The 13,583-nt window shown below is 35.6% G+C and overlaps 1 protein-coding gene across 1 annotated transcript in view; it reads right to left on the bottom strand.

The window, feature by feature from the left end:
* Positions 1–12,257: 12,257 nt before the first annotated feature.
* The window catches only part of DCDC1 (doublecortin domain containing 1), a 246,979-nt gene continuing 245,653 nt past the window's right edge, over positions 12,258–13,583 (bottom strand). Inside the window, exons 35-36 of the mRNA XM_032212936.1 lie at positions 12,764–12,914; positions 12,258–12,397 (exon numbers count right to left, since the gene is read on the bottom strand). Of these exons, the coding sequence (XP_032068827.1) occupies positions 12,258–12,397; positions 12,764–12,914 (291 nt within the window). The remainder of the gene's footprint in view (positions 12,398–12,763; positions 12,915–13,583) is intronic.

The raw sequence follows: 13,583 nt of genomic DNA, 5'->3' as shown, positions 1-13,583 counted from the left end.
AGTTGATTGTACTGATTTTATTGGAGGTGTTCTCCTTACTTTTCCTTTTTCCTAAGAAACTTTTTATGTCTACAATGTTATTTGATCGGCTCAATAAGGGAATTTCTCCTTCAGATCTGTCCCACGTACAAGACTGCATGGTTACCCAGCTACCCCTTTTGCTTCAGAACTAGCACAGGATTTGTTCAGCTTTATATCTGTACTTTTGGAAAAGACAACCTAAAGCATCTTTCTTTTTATTTTTGCCAGAATTTGACGAAGGGAATAGTCTTTGATAGAAAGGTGGAGAACTTCTCAGCTAGACAGATGGAGTTGTATCAGGAGGTTTCGCCTGATAAAAAAAAGATCTTCCAGTGAAGTTTAAGTTATTCCTCCTCCAAATTCATAATACTCTGTCTTAGAGTTGGCTTTAGTGCTACCTGCACCTGCTGAGAAATATGTGCTTTCTTATGTGCTGAAAAGAATTTAATTGTGAAGATAACCCAGTGTTCTCTTTGTTACCTGAAGATCATAATCAGAAAAGAGGCTATGAAGCAGACCACATGGCATTACGCCGTAGAAGGAGGAAAAACATGTATGTATTTATTATATTAACATCCTGGCTTTCATGTCCCATATCCCCCCGCTCAAGATAACTAACAAGTCCTTAGCCTTCCTTTTGGCTGACCAGGATAACCTCTGTTTTACATGGATCATGAGCTCTGTTTGCCTAGTAATGCATTTAGGGAAGCCATAAGATATTCATGCTTTGGTTAATGAAGTATACATATTAAATATATGGTTGCATAATGACCAAAGAATAATATGAATAGGATCTAAATAAGGGATCGTTGACTGGCACCAGTCTGCAGCCTCGCAAAAACTAGGCTGCGCAAGTGAGTGAAGCCCCATCCATGCACAGTGTCCATGGAAAAACCAAGGAACTGGTTCCTAGGACCCAAAGGTTTGGCAGCCACTGATCTAAATGATGTTTAACTCTATAGAAATGTTTTTAATTGGGGACTCTCACTATCTCACTATCTAAAATTATGTTGGTTTCAAGTCAGATCATCTATTATGGATATAAGTAGCGGCATTACTGAGTCAAAGTTATTCTTGCACCTCTAAGTGAGAATGTAAAAAAAATGTATTTTACTTTGCTGTGTACTGCCTCATTTTTGTGGTGTATGTTCTAGACATTTCCCACCACATTTAATCCTCTTGGGAGAGCATAAGTGGAAATAATCTGTGTTAAGTCCTCGAGGCTACGACGCCATTGACTATCATTGCCGGCTCCTGATTGGTTAAGATGCGAGCAGCCAGCTGGCAGGAGAATGCAGCCATTCTATTGGTTCAGTGTCTGACAGCTCTGGTATAAAAAGGGCTGTCAGCTGTCAAATGTTGCTGTTTGCCGGTTCGAGGTTTGCCTTGCACTTTGCCTTGTTAAACTGTTAATAAGGTTGTATTAGCTTCAACCTGCCTTGCCTCAGTTCCTGTCTGCCTCGTTCTCCCTACAGAACAACCTGGAAGAGGAGAAAGTTGTAAAATGGATCACAGAATAAGTTAGAAATCATAAAATCAGAGAAAATGGTACCCCTATATATTATCAACAAAGCAGGGGCTTAATATAGTAGTAAAAGGACAAGCATGCTTTGTAACTAGAGCAGAGTTATTTCCAACAGTTTTAAGCTTCATGTTTTTAAATTAGGACCAATAGATCTGGGCTGCAAAAATCTAAATGATCACAGACTAAATTACAGCAGAGATATATAACTCTGTAAAATGGCTATTCATTTTTTTACAATTCAATTTTGGAGTCCTACTTCAGTCTTTATTATTAGATGAATGGAATGAATAAACATGGATGTGTATTCCTATCACAATAACAGTAAAGTAATGAGACATGCATCTTATAAAATTTGCCATTTTATACTTCTATTGTGATGTCACCTATGGCTTTGCAAGAAGCAAAGTTGGGGTCATAATGTTGCAATACTCTTTTTATCAGTCTGTCATACTCCCAACATCCTTGTTGACCTCTTTTATATATTGAATATGAACTCAACTGTCTTCTATATTCAGACAAAGAAATGTCTTAAGTACAATGTCTGCCATACTGAACATCATTATTTTGCTGCGATAATAATTTTCTAAAGTTAATGTAACTTCATTAATGACACATTCTATTTAGATATGGCATCTGAGCTAACAGAGCTGGATTGAAATCACAGTTTTGATATTTATTTCTAGAGAACCTTGCAAAACACCCGATAATAATGTCTCTTTTCCATTCCCTAATAATCACTTTTTACTGCAGTGGATACTGCACTATGGTCCTTTAAAGAGGTGACGTGGTTGCAATACATATTTTATTTGCATGCTGTAGCCTCACCATTTTTTAAGAAAAACACTTTGAATTCAGCTAACAGTTTTCACATGTGGCATAAAGAGTGTGTGAGGTCCCTTTACATATGTGCTGAAAAATACTTTGATTTTTCCTCGCTTCTGAAAAATACTCGCTGTGGCTGTGTTTATTTGGTCAGTATTGGAGAGTAGGCTGAGGACTGCGTCACATCCCCGTTAGTTTCAGACAAATGCTTTCTACCATGAAGATCAGCTAGCATGGCCTGCCTAGAGATGGGTAAACATTCCGTAACCGTAGAAACCATGTACTGAAAACACATCCACGATTAATGGCAATGGAGCTGTGCCAAGCTGGATGTGTTGAAAGAGACATCCAAAAGAAAAAGGATACAGCCTTCCTAATCTTTCTCTGAGCAGGATTATATTCTGCAAAGCAACCAATAATCCTTATAGCCATTTAAGACTGCAAGAAGCCAGCTGTTATGCTGTGGTAGAGTCCAGGCAACCATTAAGTAAACTCTTCTAATCTGCAAGTTTCGTTTTGTTTTGTTTTAAAAACCAACCTTATGTTAGCAGAAATAATAGCAGTAGACTTAATAATGCATTCTGGTGTTTCAAGCAAAACTTCAGGTTGTATAATTGTGCAATATTCAACAAGGACAGCATCTTCTAAGAAAGACAGGAGGGAAGGGAAATCTTTGAATGGAGCCTGAGTATATTTTTGTCTCCATTCAATATTAAATCTCTCAGCAGGAGCGTGGGACAGAAATAAGTGGGTCACTCAGCCTTGAAGAGAAAAGAAATGTCATTTTACATGTTGGGACTCTGTGCAAGTGTCCCATTTCAGTTCCAAGTCAAAGGCATTTTGCTGAAACCTAGCAACACGTAAGCACATTTCAGTTTATTTCCTCCTTTACTTCAAAATAATTAAAATCCCAAATGGAAAGGTGTAGAATTTTATATACTCAGACGTTGCAAATTGCTATGAAGGGAGAGCCCTCAGGGAGGGGGGAAGCTTTCTGAAGGGAAGGTAGTGACCTATTTCATTTTATGTGCAGCAACCGGAATTAAATTTATTTCAGCTTTAAAACAGGGCAGCTATTTGAACAATTTAGCTGAGGCTTTTTCTGCTTTTAATGGAGGCCATTAATAAATAACATTTACAGGTTTGCGTCAGCTCCCAGAGTCTTCATGAGTAAAGCTCAGTGTAGGTTTAACTGTAGCAGACTTCTCCAAATATATATAGAACTTTCCCTGTGGCAAAATGGATGAAAATAATTGGTTATGTGGATTTACAATAGTAGTAAATTCATGTACACAAGCAATTTCAATTTTGTCCAATTGCTGCATTTTTGCATATAAAAGAAAAGTATATCAATGCACAGTTCTGTCCAATAATGTCCCCCCACCCCACTTGTCTTTCATGAGTCTTTCTTTCCTGAAGTTCAGTTTCTTCATCTACCTACTTAGGTGCTTCAGGGTTTATTTTTCTGACTAATTCACAGAGATCCTTCAGTCTTGGTAGGTTCAGTTTTTTTTCATCCCACTGACTCTATGTCCAGTTTATTCTATATCAGTTCTTCATGCTAGTTTCCCAGTTTGTCATTTCTTCTGTTCTTCAAAACTTATTCTGAAGAATTAAAATTGTGAATGTGCCATGGTTTAGTCAGTCAGTGACCAGTGACTGAGCCTAGGAGCACAATGTAGTCACTTATCAACCCCAATTGTCCCATGAATGCATCCAGTGATTAGAAACAGATTCGCTGTGATTCCATTTTCAGAAGCATTTCCAGAGGCATGATTATTTTCACTTGGAATAAATCATAGTTTGTTGATAGGTTTCTCTCTCTTGCTAAATCTGAACAAATATAATTATCAGGTTGATTGGCATAATACCATTGATTGAAAATAAACGATGTCACCCTATGCTGCTGAGGTGAAAGAGCACCCAGAAACATTCACGGCTGAAATGGGACTGGTGACAATTTTGTGCAAACAGAGCCTCCTTGGTTACGTGTATATAAGTCAATTATAATAATAATTGATACCAGCAGAGTAAATAAATCTGAGCAGCAAAGTAAAAACAAAATGCAGACAAAATGTCATCGCTTCACAGTCAGCAACTCACATGCTAGATAGGCCAGACATAGAGTTCATATCTATGAGTGGAATGTGGTTTTTGGTCTCAGACCAGGTCAGCTTATTCCAGTCCCTCCCTCAACTGGAGGTAGAAAATTTGAGTCCTTTTTGAAACAAAAGACAAAACTCAAAGGGAAATCTGCGGAAAAGAGTGAGGCTAGAAAATGGCCTCAGAATCCCGCAGTAACATGCTTGTCATTTGTGATAACATAGTTGGCTTCTGGCAAGTAAATGGGGAAGCTGGTAGGAAGTCATAACTTGCAGTCATATGATGTTGCACTTAATTACTGTGAGGGATTCACTTAACAACTGTAGACAAGACAAAGGCAAATGTGCTGTAAATTACACCATAATGTTGGAATGTTTTAGGTAAACCCATCTGGGTGATCTTATTATTTACTTCTGTTGAATGTTCTGATTATCCCAACAGTGCAAAAGGATCATAAACATAACTGAAATGGACTATTTGGAGATGCTTCTCTACATTTCTTTTGAGAAAACCCATCAACATAAAAGTCAATAGTAATAATATTAAATAAAAGAACCTATTTAGTGTTAACCACTTCATTTAAAATATTTTGTTGAGCAAAAAAGAACTTAATTTTGCATATCTTAGGACTCTGCTTCCAAAGTTCATATTGCAACATCATTGTCCACAGTTTTTCATACTTTTTGTCCTTGCAAATTGTCCCTGCTTTCACAACCTGTAGACTGCATTAATGCCTTTTGATCTTTCAAGTTCTTACCTCTTTCGTTTTGAGGATTATTGTGAACTCTTTCCAACATGGCTTTCTTGACTTTTCCTTTCTCTCAAAACCATTGTTATTTGATCCCTATTCATTCTCTTTGTGTAACCAAATCACCTCAATTTTTATTTAATACTAGTCTTTCACTTTGGTACTCAATCAGCATTCATTCAGCACCCAGACTTTGTACTTCAAACAAACTCTTCTCAGGGACTAGAAAGAATACAAGCTTTGTGGTTGATATGATGTGAATAAAGACCAAATAAGCAATTCTCCATGTTGTGAGGCAAAGCATGATTTATGATTTAATCCAAATTAATAAAGTATGCTTATTCTTGTCTTGCAAGTCAGGAAGTCCCTTCCTAGGTGACCTATCAGAGGACAGATTCAGTTAGGCAAACCAATGGAACCTTCAGAAATTAATTTTTTATCAGACGCAGAAGTGGACTTTGGCGAGTCATATGATTTATAAGACTGACTACTCTAGGCCTGAGTTTGATATAGAGGCCAAAACACCATGCAGAATGAGAGAGTCCAAGGCTAGCAAGGTTGTGTACATTTGAGAACTGGAGCTCTTCTGTAGTAAGCAATGGCAAAAATGTAAGGCTGTATACATGAGGCTGTTTTCTGTTAACAATCTTATATTGCCACTGGATAGGGTGAAATCAACTTACCTTTGCTACCAGTTCGGTAGCAATGTGAGCAAGCTTGCGCGCATGCTCGCTTCACTTGCTTGTGCCAGCTCAGGGCCTTCCATGCATGCGCAAAGCATCAAAACTGCATTTAACCCCTGGCACTGGAAAATGGTGTCTGTTCTGGATCTTCCATTTAGTCAATCTCAGAAATGATGTCTCTTTCCCAATTCCTATTCACTTTACTGCTGGTTCTTTACTCCTGACTCTTGGGATAATTTTAGGTTCTGCTAAAGGAATTAATGGAATTGAACTTGGTTTGTTGTTTACCTTTATTTCTTACTGATATCTTGGCTTTTGACTCAAGGATTGAGCTTGGACTATGCTTTTATATCCAGAGTCAGTCTTTGTTCAATGAATTAACTTGGAGCTGTTTACTGACTCCTGTTTTAAATGCTTGACTTTCAGCTTTGGGGACCCTCTAACCATATACTAGCCAAATTAAAATGCAAAGAGTGATCAGAAACAATATATTATATGCAATCCACTAAAATATCTTGTCCTTGCTCCTCCAACAATCTTAATAAATATGCATTCTATATGTGAAGAGAAATATGGAACTTCATGCTAACATTTTGCCTTCCCCATTAGAGGATAACGATCTGCAGAAGAGTGCTTCATCTATTCTTGAAAACTGCACACAAAATCCTGAAAATCAAAACTTTAAATCATGCAGAGAAGCAGGGATAGACTGCATGATAGAAGTGAAAGCAGTTGACACATTTCTATTGGGTTCTCCTCCTTTATTGGGAGACCTTGCACGCCTTAAGAAAGCCTAAAGAGAGTTAGTGGTAATCAGCAAAGTAATGTCATCCCATGTATAGAATGCTTTGAGACAATCTAAATGTATTTTCAGTGAGAGTTCTCAAGTAGAAGAAAATTCCTTAGAACAAGTGAGTGTAAAAAGAATGAAAACAGTCACTGCTAGGAAATATTTTCATTATTTAAGCATTCAAACAGTAGAAGATTAATACATGTTTTTTTTTTCTTTACAAAGGCAAAATAAATTTGTAATAATATTTTAGAGATTTAATGTTTGAAATAGTTTCCGTTTTGTTAATTACTTTAAAGTTCCTGAAGATGTCTAATCTGAGAAAGGTAAAAACAAAAGCATGTCACAACTGCAGTATTTTTGGAGAGCGTATGAATTTATTAGCTTTAAACATAAAGAAAAACAAGAGTTCAGAGGAAGAAGAAATAGAGAAATGCTTATCTATGGAACAAAGCAAAACATTTTACTCAAAACATTCTTCTTGGCTAGGCATTATATACTATGATACATGTGCACCCAGGCACATGCCTTCATTGACTTATTACTGAAGATTCCTACAGTGCATAACCTTTTTAAGATACACAATAACATTATAGAATGAAGAATGGGCAATTAAAACTAGTGTGAATTATTAAAACATTGACATTCCTTTTCCTTAGTAGTAATTTTATTGCATTTAATCCTAAAATAGAGATCTACTTTACCCTATTTGGTTCAATTCAAGGTATACAATATTCTTACAGTTTTAGATAGGAAACTGCTAGATATTTAGCAGTTGGCACATTGATGAAGGCACATTGTAATCTGATCACAGCTCTACTGGAGATATTCTTGCTTTCTTCCCATTCTACAGATAATGTGGAGCTTGATGTTATCATGGTAGGAAACTGCAACAAAGAAGGTAGACCTGAAGTACACTTATTTCCAAATAATCCTTCAAATTTCTTACCCACAAGTTTTGAGGTAAAATAATATCCAAATACCTTCTGCACGAGAAGATATTAGGTATGTTCCATAATATCTATATTTTACATTAATATCCACTTTCACTACAGCATTTGAAATTTCCTAGTTGGTTTAGCCGAGTCTGACAGATGGAGTGTAATAAACATATATTCACTTCAGTTGCAGTCCTATTCACTTCCATGGGAACATGCTTCACTGAACTGAATGGAATTTATTTCTCAGAAAACACAGCTTTAAAAAGGATTAGACACATTCATAAAAAACCCTTATCAATAGTGATTAATCTTGATATGTAGAAGGAGACTCAAAACTTGTGGTATGCTTTTGAATATAGATTAAAGGCAAATACAGAGAGAAAGCATTTGTCTTCCTTCCCTGTTTCTTCATTTCCTGGAACACTTGGAAGCCATTAATACAGACAAGCTTCTAAGTTAAATTATTATTTTTTATCTGATTGGATAAATGTTCTAATAAAATGTAATACCATTAGATAATCTACTGCAGCATTTTAAAACATTTTACAGGCAATATGTACTGGTAGTCTTGATAGGCAACATGTAGCCATAGTTGGCATTCAACAGTGATTGAGATACGGTTTTCTTATTGATAAACAGTATTTGACATATTAACTGAGAGTTCCATCCCATTTCTATAATGATTTACAGTTGTTTATTAATTTAAAGCCATTTCCTTGCTAGTAATTTTTAGCATTTTCAAGTGTTGTTCAACTATTGTTGTGCCAATAAAACAGTAATGAGATTAGGTCTTAAATTGTTGGACAATGCTAGAAAATATCATAAATTGCTAGGGAGGAAGAGGGCTTAATCTTGATTCTGTATAGTGTATCAAAGAAATGGGTAGTTACTATCCATATGATAAAATAAGTCCAATTATCTGCAAAATAAAGGATGCAGTAATTCTTCTAGGACAGAATGTTTCTCTCCTGGAAACATTCACTTGTGATTTAATGACAAAATTATTGGCTTCCTCCAATAATTATGGAATTCTATGGTCAATCACCACCACCATTTTATGTTATGTGGGAAGGGAAATAGATACTTCTGCTTAGTGATTTTTTCTTTCTCTGTGGGAGTGCTTTACTTGTGGATTTCTTCATGATCCTTTGCTGAAGTGAGTTAGTTAGAAAGACTGGATTTCTTTCTCTTTTTTAACTTCAGGAAAACACTTACCTAGTCATTGACATCTTCATAAGGTCTGTCACTGGTGTCTTCATAAGGTCTTCCGGTAAGAGCCAAAAGAGAGCTATTCGTGTTGAGCTGTGTATAACAATATGACAAAATAATTAATATTATTGCATTTCTTACATTACTTCATATATTCATAATTTTGTTAAGACTTCAAAATCAAAATATTCAAAACAATATTTTGCCTAACAAATTTTGCTTATAATTTTTTCCTTAATTTTTTTTCTAACAATTTTTTGGGGAGAAAACTACATTTGGTTACCTTATTTAATTATTTGTTTCAAAGATGTTGCCCTTTTTCTCTAAAAGAGTCCTTAATGTTACTTACAAAGTACAATCTTTTTTTTAAAAAGAAGCTTGATATTCTCAAACCATTTTAAAAGCCCCAGTTTGACAGCTACAATAATAAATGTATCATAAATTGCATACATTTAGATTAGTAACCACAAGAAACTTCAGTTTTTAATCCTGGCTAATATCACAGTTTGTCCTGAGCACAAGAAACATATGCAAAAAACTCAACACCTCAAAATTCAACCTGTTATTTAGGCATAAGGAAAATAAGGAATCCAAGCTATCATGGACTGTTTAAATAATGGACAAAGCTTTGTTGTTGTCAAATTTCTTTCTGATTTTAAAACTACTTGACTGACACACACACACACACACACACACACACACACACACACACACACACACACACACACACACACATATATATATATATATATATATATATATATATATATATATATATATTCTGAGGTTTTCGCGGGTGTTAGTATGTAGGTCTCTAGTTGTTCGGGTTTTCTCCCGCGTAGAATTGGAGATGTCTTGGCGACGTTTCGACGAAGTCACATTCGTCATCTTCAGGCTGCTGCTGACTACTTCAGGTTTGGTGTTTCCAGGAGTAGGTAGGAAACACCAAACCTGAAGTAGTCAGCAGCAGCCTGAAGATGATGAATGTGACTTCGTCGAAACGTCGCCAAGACATCTCCAATTCTACGTGGGAGAAAACCCGAACAACTAGAGACCTACATATATATTAAGGGTTTTTCCCCTTAATTGTGGGCATCAGTAAAAATAGATATTCAATGTATTTCACAGCACTAATCTGAACTTTAACTAACAATGCAATTCTAGTATGCCTACTCTGAAGTAAATTGAGTTTCATAGGCTCCAGTTTTGAATTCCAAAATAATTCCAAAATAATCTTTGAATTAAACAAATTTTAGGAGTATATATAGCAGTGATGTAAATATCACATTTTTTTAATATTAAACTCATGCTTCATTTGCCCTTACAATATTTTTCAAAGAGCTAATGATTTGTTTTATCATCTATCAGAGCTTTTAAAAAATGAATATAAAATGTTCTATGAATCAGTCATCATTCATATCTGTTAAGAGGTCCTAAAATATATTTATTTATGACTCGCAGAGCAGCAAAACCATTGAATCGACCTCTTATCTATCTATTTAAATTATTTAGATTATACTATTGATAAACTATTCAGTTTATAGAAAAGCAAGTTTAACATGGCTTTCAAGGAAGAATACTATAGACTGAAGTTCAGATATACTTTATACAGTGTAGAGTTGTAGCAAAAGATTATTTAACTTTTGGGTAAGAGTTAACTGCAAAGAAGGAAGTGAATATTTTTTTTAAAAAAAGAGCCAGTTTGGTTTAGTGGTTAAGGCAGCAGAGTACAAAGTGGGAGTTCAAGTCCCACCTTAGCATGAAAGCCAACTGGGTGATTTGGGGCCGGTCAGTCAGTTTCTCTCTCTATCTCTCAACTCTAACCCTCCCAAGGCTGTTGTTGTGGGGAAAATAGGGGAAAGAAGGTTGTTGGACACAATTGCTGCCTTGAATTATTTGTAAAAATAATAAAGGTGGGATAAAAAAAATAATAAAGATTTGCAAATATTTTTCTGCTGCTCATAGGTTACTAACTGTAATTTGTTATAAATTAAATACAGTTACAGCGAATAACTGAGATTTGTCTTTGTGTCCAAAGAGTTTCTATCTTTATAATCACGTTTCTTTTAAAATAAGAACCAAACTAAATACCTTGGTCAAACTACTATCTCCTGCCATTCATTTAGGAATAGTTAACTTTAAACTTCAGTGACTGAAGTTATATTTACTATCATCTCTCTCTCTCTCTCTCTCTCTCTCTCTCTCTGTGTGTGTGTGTGTGTGTGCGCGCGCGCCCGCGCATGTATATATAAGTAAACATGTCTTAAAGGTATTCTAGAAATTAAGTCCCTATTGCTGAATCACTCTCGATGAGATTTCGCTCTCACCCAAAACACATAATGGGAATCTTTAATCAGGTCATCACAGAGCTGCCTGCAGCAACTGTTCTAAACGATGCTTCTTTTATGGCTTTTCTACAACAGGAGGCAAGCAGGAGAATTAATGGGATATTCCGTATAAGTAAGCTTTCCCTGCTTCTAAATTTATGCACATACTATAGGCATTTAATCTAACTGGTCTCTTGGTTCAACCAAACAGTTGCAGTGACATATGGACAGTGAGAAATGTGGAAATAGTCAGCATATATTACCGGCACGTGATTAACATGGAAAGTATATTTGATGTTCATGTGGACGCACAATGTATAGCTACCCAAACCATTTTAGTGAGGCATTGTCCACAACTAAATGCCGACTTGGGTTGGAAAAAAAAATCTGGATTAAATAATTCCAATAAAATTGTAGAGCACAAATAGGATTTTGCTGGTTCCTGTACTTCTATTTATTTTTAAAATACCTGAAGCCTGCTTCCATAATCAGCTAGCAAAAAACCTGGCTCCAGAAATGGCACTAGCTCATATTCCCTCATATTTCAGTATGTTACATATTGTTAAACATTACTGAAGGAATTATAAAAACAAGTTAAGGAAATTCATTTCATTTATTTATTCAATTGATATGGCCACAAACCTCAAGTACATGATTCTATGCAGCTCACAACATTAAAACAAATGGAAATATATAAAATACTAAATTATTTATGGTGGTGAATCATAGCATAGCCAAGAAATGGACTCCATCCCATATTGGGGTCTACGCTCAAAGCCTTACAGAAAGCTAGCAGGAAGGGGATCAATGTAATCTCAGGAGGCATGATGTTCCAGAAGACAAGGTCCATGACAGAAAAGGGTCTCCTTTGGAGCCCCACCACCAGTATTCTTTGCTTAAATCAATTTTATACTGAATTAAGTTAGGGTACATTTGAATCTGAAATGCTCTTACCAAAAGTTTCCTTGTCATGATGATGGCTATGGGTTCTGAGCCCTAACAGAAGCCATCTAACTCAATTAAATCTTACCTCACAAGAGCAGCAGGAAAAAAATAATGTATAGCTAATGATGTAGCATATAATATTATTACTGATATACAATGTATTGTGATACAACCTTATCTATAACTTTTGTTGATGGCAAAACAACAATGGTGGTAGATTCTGGACCTTGCTGCTTCCGGATTCTTGCATAATGAGCTCTAATTTCTATTTCATGCTTTACAGCTGAGAAAAACAGAATGATATTTTAGGAATGAAACTGATTTCTATAATTCTGTCTTAAAACATGAACAAGTATAGTTAATTTTAATTTAAGGTTATTTTATAGAATAAGACCATTTGTTTGTCTCCTGTAAACTTGAGCATTATTCAGAAACCTGCCACTTAAATTTCCAGCAGCCAAACCAGATTCAGACATGGCTTTTAGGTAAGGAGAAGGAATACCACATTATGAGCAGTGCTCCTATCCATAAATATGATATGCCAACCCATGTTTAAAAATTACAAGTAATCTCATGATTGTGACACTTTTAAATATGTAGAAGATTGCAAAGAAATTGCTAAGATCCTTTTAACATTTAAGTAGACTACCTTTTTGACTCATAAAGGCATGTCCTGTAGAAACACAAACAATCATGTCTCTTTCTATTTCTTCCCATGATTGCAGCTGGTGTCCATCAAGTGTATATAGTATCTTTGCAGGCTGTGACATTTTTAGATGAGTTGTACAACTGTCAAGTAGCTGAAATATTAAAACTGCATTACTATTCAGAAGTCTCTTTGACAGTAAGTCAGAATGTACAGTTTTCAAACTATCAGCCAAAGCAGAGACATCCCTGCTGTAGAACATTTATACATAATTAGTTGAACAATCGGTAATTTCTTTTTAGCCATGACTTACAACTAAGTTAAAACAAATACATTCGTACCAAATAATCAAGATTATACTTGGACATTATAGCAAACCAAAGAGAAAAATGAGGACTGCTTGCACAAACAAGGATGGAGAGGTATACGGGTAGTCCTTGGCTTACAACCACAATTGACTTATGACCAAAATTTATATTGCTAAATGAAACATTTGTTCAGTAAATTTTGCCCCATTTCATGACTTTTCTTGTTACAGTTATTAATCAAATCACTGCAATTGTTAAGTTAGTAACATGGTTGCTAGGTAAATCTGGCTTCCCTATTGATTCTACTTGTCAGAAGGTCGCAAAAGGTGATTACATGATCTCGCGACATGCAACTGTCATAAGTATGAGTCAGTTGCCAAGCATCCAAATTTTGATTATGTGATCATGGGGATGCAGCAACAGTCATAAGTGTGAAAAATGGTCATGTCACTTTTTCAGTGCCGTTGTAACTTTGAACAGTCACTAAATGAACTGTTGTAAATTGAGGACTACCT

Source organism: Thamnophis elegans, chromosome 1 (assembly GCF_009769535.1).
Source record: "Thamnophis elegans isolate rThaEle1 chromosome 1, rThaEle1.pri, whole genome shotgun sequence".
Classification (NCBI taxonomy): Eukaryota; Metazoa; Chordata; class Lepidosauria; order Squamata; family Colubridae; genus Thamnophis; species Thamnophis elegans.
This window is presented reverse-complemented; position numbering and strand designations above follow the sequence as displayed.